The sequence below is a fragment of the Crocodylus porosus genome, unplaced genomic scaffold (assembly GCF_001723895.1).
Source record: "Crocodylus porosus isolate Cpor-Errol unplaced genomic scaffold, CroPor_comp1, whole genome shotgun sequence".
In the NCBI taxonomy this organism is placed as follows: domain Eukaryota; kingdom Metazoa; phylum Chordata; order Crocodylia; family Crocodylidae; genus Crocodylus; species Crocodylus porosus.
This window is the reverse complement of record NW_017728911.1, coordinates 41,461,681-41,476,773: the sequence shown is the minus strand read 5'-3', so window position 1 is coordinate 41,476,773 and position 15,093 is coordinate 41,461,681. Positions and strand designations below refer to the sequence as shown.

General features: G+C 55.6%; 1 protein-coding gene across 4 annotated transcripts in view; it reads right to left on the bottom strand.

Annotated features, from left to right (window-relative positions):
- Positions 1 to 1,713: 1,713 nt before the first annotated feature.
- FRMD5 (FERM domain containing 5) overlaps positions 1,714 to 15,093 on the bottom strand; it is a 252,495-nt gene continuing 239,115 nt past the window's right edge. For 2 of the 4 annotated variants that reach the window (XM_019533922.1, XM_019533923.1), the window contains exons 11-15: positions 14,339 to 14,413; positions 13,884 to 13,952; positions 12,023 to 12,129; positions 4,328 to 4,680; positions 1,714 to 4,148 (exon numbers count right to left, since the gene is read on the bottom strand). In XM_019533922.1, coding sequence (XP_019389467.1) covers positions 4,101 to 4,148; positions 4,328 to 4,680; positions 12,023 to 12,129; positions 13,884 to 13,952; positions 14,339 to 14,413 — 652 coding nt within the window. In that variant the 3' untranslated portion in view covers positions 1,714 to 4,100. Of the gene's footprint in view, positions 4,681 to 12,022; positions 12,130 to 13,883; positions 13,953 to 14,338; positions 14,414 to 15,093 lie in introns of all 4 variants that reach the window. The other 2 variants (XM_019533921.1, XM_019533920.1) reach the window with 1 other exon arrangement.

The following is a 15,093-nucleotide window of genomic DNA, read 5'->3' as shown; positions in this document are numbered from 1 at the left end:
GGCCCGAGGACCGAGCCCTGGGGGACCCCACTGCCCACGTCCTTCCAGGTCAAACATGACCTGTCCCCCACCGCTCTCTGGGTGCGGCCCTCCAGGCAGTTGGCGACACATCTGACTGTGTGGGTGTCGACACCACAGCCCCCAGTTTCTTAATGAGAATGGGGTGAGAGACAGTGTCGAAGGCCTCCCAAAAGTCCAAGAAGACGATGTCCACTGCTACCCCTGCATCTAAGGATTTGGTGACCTGGTCGTAGAAGGCCACCAGGTTGTTCTGACAGGACCTGCCGCTAATGAGCCCATGTGGGTTGCCCCTAAGCATAATCTTCCCCCTCGTGGACATGCGCCAGGATAACGGTCTCAAAAAGCTCCCCCAGGATTGAGGTAAGACTAACTGGCCTATAGTTCCCGGGTCCTCCTTCCTCCCTTTTTTGAAGATGGGAACCACGTTGGCCTCTTCCAGTCCTCTGGCCCCACACCAGAGCACCATGAGTACAACCTGGATATCTGATTTTAACTGACATGTAGCTTCTGCTAGTCTGCCAATACGAGGTGGCTTAAATGCCATGCCTTCACTGTGACATGCCATCAGCATACAGTGCAGTAGCTAATTTGCTGTAAACGCAGTGATTTAAAGGTAGAGCACTGGAGGGCATCCATCCCACACTGGTAATGCTGCTGGCGGCCTTCATTTACACAAAGATACGTGCAAGAGCTTAGCAGGAGGTGGTGCTGTTTGACTGCATTTCGCTGCAGCCTGGCCAGGCCTTAGCTCTTGGTGCTGGAGCTGTGAAGGGAGAGGCTTTCAGTTCTGTGTAAGGGGTGCTGGTGTAATGGGGCGGTTCTTCAGCGTTCACTCTGCCGTGTAAACAGCATAATCAGATGTAATTGTGATAAGTAAGCTGTGACTTGTACTGAGCTGAGCAGACAGGCAGGGAGATGCAGCCGTCTTTCTCATGGGCCAGATTCATCTTCCTGCTGTACAGCATCAACTTTCACCACGCTGGCAGTACATGTTTATAAAGGGCCCTGCGATCTCCCTGGTTCACCTGTGTGCTTTGAAGGATGGATTTTTGGAAAACGCAAAATCTAGACACAAACTCTAACAGCCAGCCAAGGGTCTGCAATGAATCTGCAAGGTCATCATGCTAAGAGGTGCGTGACGTTTACTTGTCATTTTTGTGATGGTTTAGCTAAGATGAGCAAATGCCTCATTCCTCTCTGTGGGAATCTTGCTTGTGCAATTTGGATATTGGATTTAAAAGCCGGTTTCTAATCAAATAAAAGTGGTGATGAAGCTACATGCATTTCAAAAAAGCAAAAAAAACCAAAGAAAACCCAAGGACCAAAAAACCCCTTCAACCAGTCAAATAAGCACTTTCCTTAAAAAGAAAAAAACCCAACTCCTTGTTCATGATATTTAAATATTTATTTCAATTTAAAAATACTTTTCATGGCACCAATGATTTTATGCTAACTACATACTGAATATGTAGAAAAGGTACATTTGTTTTGAAGGAAAATGTAACTTACAGTATTTGGCACATGAAAGGTTAATTTCTATATCTTTATGAAAACTAAGAAATTCACATTTTCAGGTATTTTTATCCTTTACTGCTTAAAGATGCAGTCGCTATTCTTTATTGAGAGTTTTGTTTCCTCTGATATAAGAATCTATGGATTCTTTTTCTAGAAAGACAAAACTAACTGGCAGCGAAACACGAGACTTCATGTGGAACATACAGAAAAAGCTAGATTAAAAAAAATTACCAGTTGTAATGGTTTAAGGGTAAAATTCTGGGTGAAAATTGCCAAGGGGTAGTCTAGATAGGGTGAAGTCCAGTCCCACTGTTCTAAAAGCAAATTGATGTCAAAGTTTTCAAGGTCAATAGTTTGTGTTGTGGTTTTTGAGAATTGAAGATGTTCAATGCAGAAGAGAGTTGGATTTGAAGACATCACTAAATGACAATGGTATTATTATGACATTACACAGGTAACCTTAGCGATTAAAATAATGGAATACTGCATCTTTAAAGGACCTGGGATGAGAAAAATGTCAAGTTTAAGACGATCACGCACTGCATAGAAACACCATTTACTACAGACTGAGGTAGGAACACTACACTAAAAGTTAATTTTGCTATGTTGCATAAAACAGTATATATCCATGTAAAAATCTATCCTTTTTCTCTTAGTAGGCATTCATTATTTAATCTACCTTTACAAGAGTTATTAAATCAAATGCAAAACTTTTCAGTTCTTGTGACAATCCAGTGGCCAAGGCTAATTTTTAAAGTAACATGAGAAAGCTGCGTCTTTGTTGGGGTCTGGCAGGTGCTAGTTTTAAGTGGACTTTATTTATTGCAATGACATAGTCAAAGTCCAGTTGACTTCCAGGATTATTCGATATAGTGAAAATTTGATCACTGTGTTCTTTTGCCAAATAGTAAATGACTTGACTGGGACAGAGCCATAGCAGAGCTGTGGAGGGAAGAGTGCAAATGCTGACTCTCCAGCAGCGCTTCGCTCACGTGTGCGGTGATGGTTGGTGGTGAGCGCAGAGACAAGAACATGAAAATCAGACTCTTTATTTAAAGTGTGATTATGGCCCCGGCTTGCTTGAAATCTCTCCCTGAGATGAAATAAAACTCTTGCTAGTCTGTGTTCACTGTGTTTTGTTAAATATGCCCAGCTTCTCAGAAAACTTAATAATAATGGCTTTTATTGCTCCCCTTACAAATGGACTGCCATCTTTGCCAGATAAAGATTCAAGTGTTTATGCCACAAAGGAAATTAGTGAGTTATACATTTTGCTTAAGGATAGATATATTTGCCTGTTTTTGTTTTTTTTTTTTTCAGTGTTACCTCCACTTCTGTAATTCTGGTCTCTTTTTTCCTTTGCAAAACCACAAATTCCTATTCATTTTTTTTCCAAACTAGCAACGGGTTAATCCAGTGTTAGATTTCCATTCTACAAAACCTTTATTCTCAGAAGTATTTTCTTACTTGAATCATTTTGTACATCACGCTGCGTTCATCCGATCCATAAAGTAAAAAAAGACTTGATTAGTATTAATAACAAAATAGCATTTTGTTGTTAAAATATACGTTGAAACAGTCTCTTTTTTTTGTACAAAACAAGTACAACTTTCTGAGGCAAAATGTCTTTCAAATAAATCAGGCATGGTGACTGCTTGGCTACTCACTCGGACTTTGTCAAACAGAATTGAGTACATATGTTTCCTAACCCCAGGTACTAACTCCCACCTTACTGAGGGGCTCTACACCTCTATGATGATAAACTCCACACCTCTGGAGCACTAAAGGTTCAAGGCTTAAAAAAATCCACAAAAGGCTGAGTGTGTAGATTAGGATCGGTATTCACGTTCACATCACGCTATGCTACCTAAAGAAATAGACTGACACCGCCACTCCCAGCTGGGCTGTCTTGCGCCTACTCTGCTGCCCTTTGCGACAAACCCAAATGCTTTACAAAGCCCCAATGGGGTTGCCTTGCACCAGGATGTTTTTCCAATTAAAATGAAGCCAGGAGCCATCGGCAACAAACCTCTGGCTAGTACGAGGCAATCTCTCTCTCCCATGACTATTTGAAAGTGGTAGTGTTGTGCCCAGAGTTCAATAAAAGAACTATACACGAGTATTAAATTACAACTCAGTAGCACCATAACTATCGCTCCTGCATAATACTATGTCTCAGCTATTGGCTGATCCTAATACAATAATCAGTAGTAATATTAAAATAAATTCCTCTTTGTATTTGATACTCTCAAAGTAATACGCGCATCTATGAAAATCAAAATTAAAAACTTAAATTATCCTGCAGACACCCGAGGGTGAGAACAGAACAGTCGAGCGCTTCGGGAAAGAGGCTCCCTAAAGAAATGTGTTTGGAGCTGGCATGAGTCAGTCCCTTCCTTCTTCCCGGAAACAAGCATCCTAGGTCGCAGTGTACTTTGATCATGAAAGGAGGACTTAGTTTATGTGCCGATGGTACCACGATGGGTCCCATGTTCTGGGAACAGGTAGCAGGGATCTTCTGAATCCACCTGGCTAGATATGGGGAGGCGCCATGCCTTCAGGTGTCAATGAGCAGGCTCAGTGCGGAGCGGATTTTGCAGGCAACCCATCGCCTGAGGGGACAAAAGTATTGATAATGGAACTGCTCGAACTCGGGGGTCTGGCGAATATCACGGAAAAAGGCAATGTCAAGGTCAGACTCGGTAAGGACGATCAGGAGGAGGAGCAAGACAAAGAGGAGTCCCACTGTCACAAGGAGCAAACGGAGGACACTTAAAACAAACTTATTCACCTGTTCCGCCTGAGTCCCGGCACTGCCCCCCAGGCCCTGACACAGCGCCCTCAACTCCCCGCCCAGCGCCTCCACCTCGGCCGCGCTGGGCGTGCTGGCCTCCGACTCCTTCTCCTCCTCGATGCTGCAGGGCGCCCCGTTGATCTGCCGCGACAGCAGCATGAGCTCCAGGCTGTGCTCGGCCACCGGCGTGGGCAGCACGCTGTCCGCAGGGCTGTAGTTCTCGTCCGCGATCACTGCCACCCGCTCGCTGCTCTCGGCGCGGCTGCTGCGCCCGCGCGGCATGAAGGCGTCGCTGTGCGAGGATGAGCGCACCGGCGTGGAGTGCGCGCTGTCCCGCAGGGACTCCAGGCCTGGTGAGGACAGAGACACAGGGTGAGCGGGCAGGTAGACAAGGCACCTGCGGGCTGGACTCGGACGGGGGGCTGCAAACGACGAGCAAGCAGCAGGACGTGTGCCGTGGAAAGGGAGTCAGTGTGCACACGGGAAACGGTGCAGCGGTGGGAGCTGAAGCACGCAAAACCAGCCACCCCTGGGAGCTGCAAGGGATGCGTCCTCCCCCACCCCACTCCCAAGTCTGCAAAGCTGTGCCCAAGCCCCCAGGACCCTTCTGTGGTGCACCCACAGCCCCTCTGGAAAGCAGTGATGCAAAGCAAGGTGAGAAAGCGGGGCTGGGAAGGGCAGCGCCTGGACCCCCTGAGCCTCCCTGGCGGGAAAGGCAGCAACCACCAAAGTTGTGAGCTGAAGTCACAGCACTGAGAAGTCTCCACATGCAGGGATCTGCTGTCGGGAGGGTGCCCTAGCCCGAGTATGGGCTCCGGGCATCCCTAGCTCACAGGGAGGAGAACAGGATGGGACTCAACACAGACAAGTGCAAGGTGCTGCACCTGGGGAGGAAGAGCCGGCACCATCCCTACAGGTTAGGGAACTCCCTTCTCGTCAGGGCAGAGGCAGAGGCAGAAAAGGATCTTGGAGTCATCGCTGATGCCAAGATGAACATGGGCCGGCAGTGCAGGGATGCGGTCAGGAAGGCCGACCGCACCTTGTCCTGCATCCACAGATGCATCTCGAGCAGGTCCAGGGAGGTGATCCTCCCCCTCCATGCGGCACCAGTCAGGCCGCAGCTGGAGTACTGTGTCCAGTTCTGGGCGCCGCGCTTCAGGAGGGACATGGACACCATGGAGAGGGTCCAGAGGAGGCCACTCGCATGGTCGGGGGCAGCAGGGCAGGCCCGACGAGGAGAGGCGACGGGACCTGAACCTGTTCAGCCTCCACAAGAGAAGGCTGAGGGGGATCTAGTGGCCTGTTGCAAACTAGTCGGGGGGACCAGCAGGCACTGGGGGGTCCCTGTTCCCCCGAGCACCGCCAGGAGTGACCAGGAATAACGGTCACAAGCTGGCAGAGGGCAGGTTTAGGTTAGATATCAGGAGGCGCGACTTCACGGTCAGGGCGGCTAGGGTCTGGGACCAGCTTCCAAGAGAAGTGGTGCAGGCTCCTACCCTGGCGGGCTTTAAGACGAGGCTAGACGATCACCTTGCTGGGGTCATTTGACCCCAGTACTTTTTCCTGCTATGGCAGGGGGTCTGACTAGATGCTCTACTCAGGTCCCTTCCAGCCCTACAAACTATGAAACATCCTGCCCTGCCCTCCTCCTCCTGCCTGCCTCACAGCCCTTCCTCAAGCTAAGAGGATTGTTCTGCACAGGCTTCGTGCACGCAGCCCTGGACTATTGCAGAGTCCCTGCCACAGGCACAAAGCCCGGTGGTCCAGAGGGGCTCTGACCTTGCAGCAATGGGAACAGCGCCCCGAGATACAATCCCCGCAGACAGAGCGCGGCCCAAGGCCAGACGCTAAGCAGTGCACAAAGAGCAGGGAGCCTTGGCTCACTGTCCCTGGCTGAGCGGCACATAGTCCACGACTCATGATCCCCGCCACCGTGTTCGTTTCTCTGCTGAGTGCTCAGGGCCAAAGAAAACCACGCAACCTGGGCCCATTTCAGGAGACCTTTCTTGTTCCCTCCTGGCAGGCCCTTCAACCCTCCCCCAAGGCCTGGCACTGCAGGGGGCACACGCGCATGGCCCGTTTCTCGATGGCATCTGCTTGTCCCAGTCGAGCCTCGCTGCTGGAGCGCGCTTCCAGTGCAAGGGCATCGTTTCACCAGCGAGGCCTGAATACTGGTCTCACAGCTTCTCCTTGGCATGAAAGGAAACAAAGCAGCATCTTTATTCTAGGTGGCTGCCGTAACTCCTTCAGGGCCCTTGTCTAGGGAGGAAGGGAAGGAGAACAGAGGAAAGTTTGCATGCGGCAAAATTAGGGATTTGCATTCAGCAAAATTAGACCGAAGCAAAAAGCATTTGGATAACCAATGGCCAGAATAGCCGCCAGACACAGGCAGCGCCACCCTGAATGCCACCAGCTGCAGGTCTCTTCCTCAAAGCAGCGGGAGTCGTTGCCTGTACAAAAGCCCGGAGAGCACCGAGCTCGCCACCCGCCTGCTAATCCCAGTGGTCAGGGTGGAGCTGTTGGCAAGGAGGACACATTTCCAAGCAGCTCTTCTGGCATCTTGCTCCATTAATAGACTGGTCTGGCCAGCACAGGTCATGGTGCCCCTAAATGTGCACTGCCTAACACTAAACCGCACGAGAGACTACTGAGTGCTGGTGGCATAAAAGACGTGGCAGTGAACTTGAGCAGTGGCTGAATGCGCCGCGGTTTGCCCACGATGCAGCACAGCTGAGCTGTAATCACAGGATGCTCTCGGGTGACGCTCCTTCATGGAGCCACATTGCTTGGCTCTGGGAACCTGCAAGAGTGACTCCCCCAAAGCAAAATGTTGAGGTCTCGTGGGAGAAAGAGGCCCTTCAAAGTAGCTGCTTAACCTGTTCATGCCTGCTAGGGTCCAGGCTACAGCTTTCCCCTGGAATAGACGTCCCACCCCTGCTCCAAGCAGGACCAGCCCCCAACTACATCATCCCAGCCAAGCCTTTGTCCAGCCAGGTTTTAAACACCTCCAAGGATGGACGCTGCACCACCTGTCTGGGCAGCCTGTCCCAGTGCTTCACCACCCTCCTGGTGAGAGAGTGGTCCCTAACATCCAACCTCAACTTCCCTTGCTGCAGCTTGAGCCCATTGCTCCTTGTCCTGTCATCTGCCCCCACTGAGAACAGCCCAGCTCCGTCCTTTTTGCAGCCCCCCTGCAGGGAGGTGAAGGCTGCTAGTCAACCCCCCTCAGTCGTCTCTGCTTGCTGAAGGACGTCTCGCAGATGGAGGGAGGCTGTTTGCTGCAGCTGTTCCACAGCTAATGCCTCTTGCCGTACAGACAGCGGCTGCATCGCACCGGGTTGCAAAGCCACGGCTGGCTCAGGGTTGATTCGACTCCGAGACAAGCGATGAGAAACTCTCCCAGCTCCCCACACCCATGCCAAGGGCTGTTTCTAAACTGCCCTGGGGCAAGCTTGCTGACGGCAAAGGAGCCTTTCCAGCCTTACCCCGATAGTCTTGTCCATTTTCCACATGCTCCCAGGGCTCACTCCAGGCTGCTGCGATGCTGTTGGCCAGCCTGTTTCTGCATCTCTTCAGTAAACCATCAGCAGCACTCTTACAGGCTTGCATTATGCCAGCTTTGACAGCTTCCACCAGCAGCAGGTTTAACAGCATCTCAACTATGCTATTCTTGTACAAAGATAATCTCCGGTGCTGAACCAGCTACACCAGCTCGTTGCCAGCCCAGAACAAGTGCCAGGAGAAATGGTTTTGCCTGGAGTCCTGCAGCGATACAGTTATGCTGTTATTTGATCTGTCCTCCTTGCACAACTGCCAGGGGGGGCTGCGCTGGGAGCTTTCTAAGCAAGCACTTCATTAAGTTCGTTATTAATCCCAACACTACACTCACTGCCCCTGAGGAGGACACTGACACAGATGTTTTGCAGTTGCTTAGCCACAGACATCGCGCAGGGGTTGCCAACAGGGAACTAAGTGCCCAGGTGCAAGGATGCTGGTGCAAGGCTGCGCGGTGGTGGTGCGGTAGGACTTGGACTGGGCTGTGCCGATGCTCTTGCTGGGCCCAAAGCTGGAGCTGCCTGACCAGAGGGTCTTGCCCTCCGCTCAGGGTCTGACTGATGCCAGATTTGGGGTCAGGAAGGAATTTTACCCCATGGTCAGACTGGTATGGACTGGGTGGGAGTCGCCTTGCTCCGGAGCGGGGGCACGGCCGTCTATCTGGGATCTCGAGCATCTGTTGACATTTCGCAGAAGCGGCACACTAGCTGCCGCGGTTCCCTGCGTTACCAGGTTCGGTGTTAGGTGCGTGGCGTGTCAGGGTTGAGGGGAGTCGTGTGTCGAGTTTGGATGATGGTTTGCACAGGGCAGGGGTTGGACTAGCTGTGACCTCCCCCAGGCCCTCCCAGCCCCACAGCTCTATACTTGTATGATAAGGTGCATCCCCCTCTGCCCCCGTCTTCAAGGTGAGCAGAGGCAGGTTGTGCCAGCCTGACCCCCTGGTTTCCAGTGACGAGAAGGCAGCTGTGTGCCCAGCGAGGGACCGGCTGTAGCGTGCCCTGTGGGCTTCTGCAAAGCTGATGCTGCTGGCTTGGCTCACAGGGCAGACGGGCCCAACCCCGGGCAGAGCCGTGGTCCTCCTGCTGCCTCTGAGTAGGACTGAGCTCATGCACCGGGAGAAAAGAGGGTCCCCAGGTTGCTACTGCATGCACACGTTCGCTCCCCAGAGCGGAAAGGGCTCGCTGGCAGCCTGCGGGCATATGAGGTGCTTGAATTCAAAGGGAAATGCTCCTGGGCTTACACCAGGCCTCCACCCGCCGTCCTCAGCGAGCACCAGTGGACTGAGGCAGGAAGCATCTGGTGCAGCAAAACTGCGGGGGCCCGTCTGCCACGGGCGCTGTCCTTCCTGCCCCCACGAGCTGCTCCAGCGCGCGGTTTATGACGGGGCCCGTCCCTCCGATTCAGGCATCCCGTATGCCTAGGACAGGCAGCGCGTGAATGACCCGCACGTGCCCACCTCCCCAGGCAGGCCGGCGCCCACCTCCGCGGCCCGGCGAAGCGCTGCCGTTATGCTGCAGAGCCGCAGACTCGCTCCTGGCAGCGAGACAGGTAGGACTCGCCGTTGCCAACCTTCCCGCTGCCCCATGCTCCCACCTCAGGTGCAACCCATGCCTTTGTGTTTAAGGGCTGGGGCAACACACCCTGCCAGGCGTCACGTCGGGGCAGAGCGGGCGAGACCCAGGAGCAAGGGATCTAGGCGGCAAGGAGGAAGGGTGGACGGTGCTGGGACCCAGCCTGGCACCGGGTCGGAGACGCTGATCTCTGGGATGAGACTGGAGCTGGCGGCGGGGTGACCGTGTGTTTGAAGCTAGAGACATCTCCTAGGGGGTCCCGGCCCCTCTGGGCAGAGCGAGACGTGGTCACTGATCAGGCGACGGAGGAAGCAGGACATAGTCCCTGCAGCCAAGGGCCCAGGTATCTCCACGCCCGCGCTCCTGCACCATCCCTGCGGGAGAGGCACGCTGTGCGCGCGGACCATGGCTCGTCCCCAGCGTGCCCACGGGCTTCTCCGCTGCTCACTTGGAAGCGGTGTGGGACGAAGCCCTGCTGAGGCCAGTTGTTTCACGTGAAAGCCACAGGGCCATCCCAGCACTGGGGTAGCTGTTCTTGCCCCAGCAGCGTCTCCACCCTCAGCGGTCACTACGCCTTTGCCAGTAAAGGGCTGGGGGTCACGCGAGCGCACACCGGGCCTGCCCAGCTCCTGGCTGTGCGCTGTGATTTTTTGCTGCCCATCGCAGCGGTGTCCAGGCCCCTGCGGATGCCTCCCTAGGGACGCGCCAGCCTTACCCCGCACAAATCTGCAGGCTCCTTGCACCCAGCCCTGCTCCGCCGAACCCCCTGCCCTGCTCCCTCGGTGGTGGGAAAGGCCGTATCCCGACTCACTCCCCGCGGCACAGACTGGGTGGCCGGTTACCCGGTGCAAGCTGGTCGCGCGGCTCCCATGACGCGGTCTGGTCCGAGCCGGCGAGGGCTGAGAAGAGGGGCAGGGCGCCAGGGCTCGGCCCAGCACCCATACCCGTGCATCCCGGCAGCGGTGGTTGATCAGGCGCAGGTGGACGCCGACCTTGGTCCCGCTCTGGACCAGACGTGTCACCGCGGTGCTGGGAAGAGCCGGTGCCGGCAGCCGCGCGGGGCCAGGCACCGGGGCACTGCCCAGGGAAGGGCTGCGCCGGCTCCCCGCAGGGCCGCGTGACACCAGGGAGCCAGAGCTATTTCGGGGCGAGCTGCAGGCCGGGGAGTGCTCATGTGCGAGTGAGGAAAAGCAGCTGCGAGGGCAGATGGAGGGCGTTAGGCATTGCTTTTTAACACCCGGATGGTTTTGCAGCCGGCCGAGCCGGAGCCTGACACCGGCGTCCGCTCTGGTGTTACACGTCAGCCCTGCTCTGCACGACTCCGCTTTGCTGGGCTACGACACCCTGACAGCCTGCTCCCCCCACCAACATCGTTTTAGCTCAGCCTTCGCTGGAAGCCTTACTCTGCTGTAGACCCGAAGCAGCAAAACCGGCCGGCCAGAGCTGCTAAACACCCTGTTAGAAACCTCGGGGCACAAGCTCTCACCGATCCCTCCAGCTCCTCCTCCAGGTGAAGGTGCCGCTGCAGCAGTCTCAATTGCTCCAATGCCATAAAGTCCATTTTGAATAGACTTTTTTTGACTCTGGTCCTTCCCATGAGATCGGACCAGCTCATGCCGTCCCCAGATCCTAGCCTGTGGACACGCCTGTGGAGAGGAAGAGCGTGGCCTTCTCTGCAAACATCTGACCCGACGAGAAGGCAAAGGGCTGCGGCAGGGTGTCCTCCCTGCACCATTTGCTTGGAGGAAATGCGTTCGCAGGCACTGGCACTCAGAGCCCAGCAGCTTAGTGGGGTGTCGGGGCATGTTTAATAAGGGCACGTTGTGGGGGTGGACCAGGACGAGCCTCTTTCTGCAGCCAGGCAGGGCCTGGGAGAAGGCACCAGGCGATTTACCAAGCCAAGAGCATCGTCTGGGCCACCCATTGTGCCCAGCAGCCTTCCAGCAAGCTCACAGCAGAGCCTGGGCAGGTCTTTCTGAACAGCAAATAAACCTGGGAGACGCTCGTGGCAGACTCAGCGAGGAGAGGAGGGATCGGCGCTGGCCGTGCATAAGGGAACAGTGGTTCCCACCAGAGAGCCCTTATGCACGGCCAGCGCCGATCCCTCCTCTCCTCACTGAGTCTGCCACGAGCGTCTCCCAGGTTTATCCTTCCTTGCTGATGTGCAACTATTTCCTGCGGCACTGAGGACACACATGTCCATGTGCATGGGACGTGCAATGTGGACAGACACCTGCTGCGGTTCCCCACGGGGCATCCCAGGCTTTCCTGAGTACTAGGTGCGTGTGCGAGGGGTATATACACATCTCACCTTGCCACAGGAAGCATCGAGGGGCTGGCAGGGAACAGGGCCTTGAGCTTTCCCGGGGAAGGAGCAGTCTGCACATGCACCGCTAGCAGGCAAGCCACAAGCCCCCGATTTCCTGAAGGGCTGAACCCAGCCGGCAATGCCCTGCATTGGGCAGGTGCGGGAGGGGACAGGCAGCCCTGTACCCAACAGCAGCACAGGCGCAGCCCCCTCCAGCCACCCCAGCCCGAGCCCGCGCCCCCGGCAGCCCCGTCTCACCTTCCATGATGGAGATGTGCACGGCTCTCCGGCGGGTCCTGGGCACACTGCTCAGCCGCGGCCCGTGCGTGATCGAGGGGCAGCTGCGGCTAGGGACCAAGCCTGCCCTGTGGACACAGAGAAGGGAGGAGTGCTGAAGCCCGTGGGGCAGGCTGGGCTGTCTGCACCGGTGCATGCACAGCCATTGCCTTCCTTTGGGAAGGGTGTTGGTTTCTTTCACCCCTGCTCACAGCTTCCTACAACGCAGCCGGACCCATACAGAGCACATGTCTCTGCTGGAAACACGCAGACATGCGGCCACGCCGGTCTGGGCTCAGGAGCAGAGCACAGTGGGCACGTGGCATGGGCCAGTGGGGCTGGGATGCTGCCAGGGCCAGGGGCCCGTGGTGGCACAGCTCCTGGACTTGTTGCCCCTTTGGCTAGCTGCAGGGCTGGAAATCCCTGGCCAGCATGCAGGCATCGTGGCTGCACACATGCTTATGTCCTGCCAGAGGCGTGAAGGGCTGGGCTCAGCAAGTGCCCAGGAGTTTTGCTGACCAATGCAGGGCGGCAGTGCATCAGGCACCCGGGCAGACCCCAGCACGAGGCACGGACAGCATGTACTTCCATGCCCATCTCAGGGGCATGGGGAAAAGGGAACCTGGGGGTGCCTGGCACCGCACACAGCAGCCGCCTGCAAAGGGAGGACAGCAAAGGAGGGTCCAGTCCCGACATGGAACGGAGCAGAGACCAGGCTCCCAAGCCACCAGGCTCAGGGAGGTCCCAGCGTGGAGGCCTTGGCTGCAGGCTGGTGCCATTCAAGGAGATCTGCAGCCCCTGCATGAGTGCAACTGCCCAGGGCAAGGGGACACAGCACCTGCTGTGGGGAATGGGGACCGGGCCTGAAACGCGGGGCTTGGAGATGAGCCATCAGGAGACACCAGTACAGACCCTGAGGCTAAAGGGACTGGGGACGCTGGATCTCCATGGCGTTGAGTGCCCTCGGCACCTGACCCACATCTCCAAGGTCACGTAACGTGGCTGTACGGTGCAATACAGGGTGCGTGCCAGGAGCTCTGCACAAATAAATGCTTGGGAAAAGCCACCCCAGCACACGCAGGTGCACCGGGAATAACAGCACTGAAGAGCCGGGGCTCGCCTGCCGAGCACACAGACGATATACTTAAGCCAAGCCTGGAGAACAGCCCTGCTACCTTCTGCTGACAAACCCGTGCTGGTTTCTGACATCTATACATACCTGTTTTAAGTAGGCTTAGCCTAAAAGCACCATTTTTAAGGTGCATTAAGGGCACACGTCTACATGTGCACACCCTTAATGCACCTTAAAAATGGTGATTTAAGGTTATGTGAGCCTAAATTTGACACCTGCATAGAGCAGGTGTCAAATTTAGGCGGAAATAGCTAAGTCGCATTAGCGCACATGTAGACACACTAATGTGCATTAACAGTGTCCTGCATTAACATGCTGCCCTACATTGGTTAATGCACATTAGCATGTCTGTACATGCACTAATAAGGCTTAGCTATTCACGCCTAAGCTTAATGCGCCTTCATGCGCATTAGCGCATCCACAACTAGGCATGCACTTAAATCACCTTAAGGAGCCTTAAGCAAAAGCACCTTAAGTTTAGGCGTGCGTAAATATACGTGTAGACACGGCCAGTGTTACAGGCTGAAGTACGGGGCCGTTCTTCTGCGTTGCCTGGCCACGGACTCAGCTTAAGCAAGCCCGCAGCTGCTTAAAAGAGCCCTCCAGGCTGGGCGCAATGCCAGGACCGGGGTAGCAGGATCAAGGCACTTGACACCCCCGGTGGGGGGCGGGGGGGCCACGCTGGGCTGTGCGGCACCAGCTGGCACTTACCGGTGTATTTCTGGCGGCTCCCGCTTGATCTTGGCGCTCGACTCCATGACCTCTTTGGCGACGCGGCCACTGCAAGTGGTTTGAGAACGGAAACGGGCAAGAGCTGAAAGCTACCAGGCCACCCCGGGATCCCCCCGGGCTCAGAGACCTCTGTGCCCACCCCCTGGACTGGGCACTGCAGCTGGATGGGAGGGAGAGGCGAAGGGTGGGGGATGCAGACAGGCCGGGGGCAGGGATGCTGCGGGGTTTAGGAGGGAGATGGGCAGCCCCCGGGGGTGCAGCACAGGCATTTGGGAGCCCGTGGAGGGGTGACTTGGCCTCCTGGACAGGTTGCGCTACATGCCAGGGGACTGCCAGGAAAGGCTGGGGCTCGACGCAGCCAGGGAACCGCTACCTCTGCCACCCCGGGAGGGTCTGAGAAGAGCCAGTAACTGCTACTTACTGTCAGTATTTACCTGTATCGGAACCGGCTTCCTTTGAAGAACAAGTTGCTGCTGGAGACCGTGCGGACCTGGCTCGACTTCTCCAACCTGCAATGACAGCGAGCGCGTGGCGAACCCTCCGCGGCAGGATGGGCCATCGGGGATGCCCCGGCTTCACCTGGCTCCCAACCCTGCGCGGTGCCGAGCGGCTGCCCGGGGCCAAGCACTGCCTGAGAACGGGGGAGCGGTGCACACTGCGAGGGGCGAGGGAGCCCTATTGAAACAGCCCACGGTCCCCAAACCCACGTTCAAGCTCACGCGCACAGACACTTCGACGCCTCCCAGAAATATCAGCACAAGACAAACAGCTTTTCCCTTCCTCCGGGGGAGAGACTGGGACTTTCCCTGACCAGCTCCACCATGACCTGGGCTCTCCTTGGATCCCTCCCATCCCCCTGCTTCAGCCCCGGGTCCGATCCAGAGGTGCGAGGCAGCATCCCATCGCCAGCACCCAGCCGCAACAAGCTGGCCCACATCTGTGGGCTGCCTTCAAGCCCGGCCTGGTCACAATTGCTGCGTGTGAACAGCTGCGCTCGTGGCGGGAAGCTCACCGAGCTGTTTGCCGTAAGCGGACTGGCCCCATGTGCAAAGTACTATTATGTCATAAAAATAACTACCCAGCTGCAAAAAAGAGCCGGTGGGACAAGTCCATGGCTGGTGTGTGTCTAGCTGTAATATGAACGTGTGGCCAGGCCATGAGACACGGAAAGGCCTGCTCCAGGCTGGAC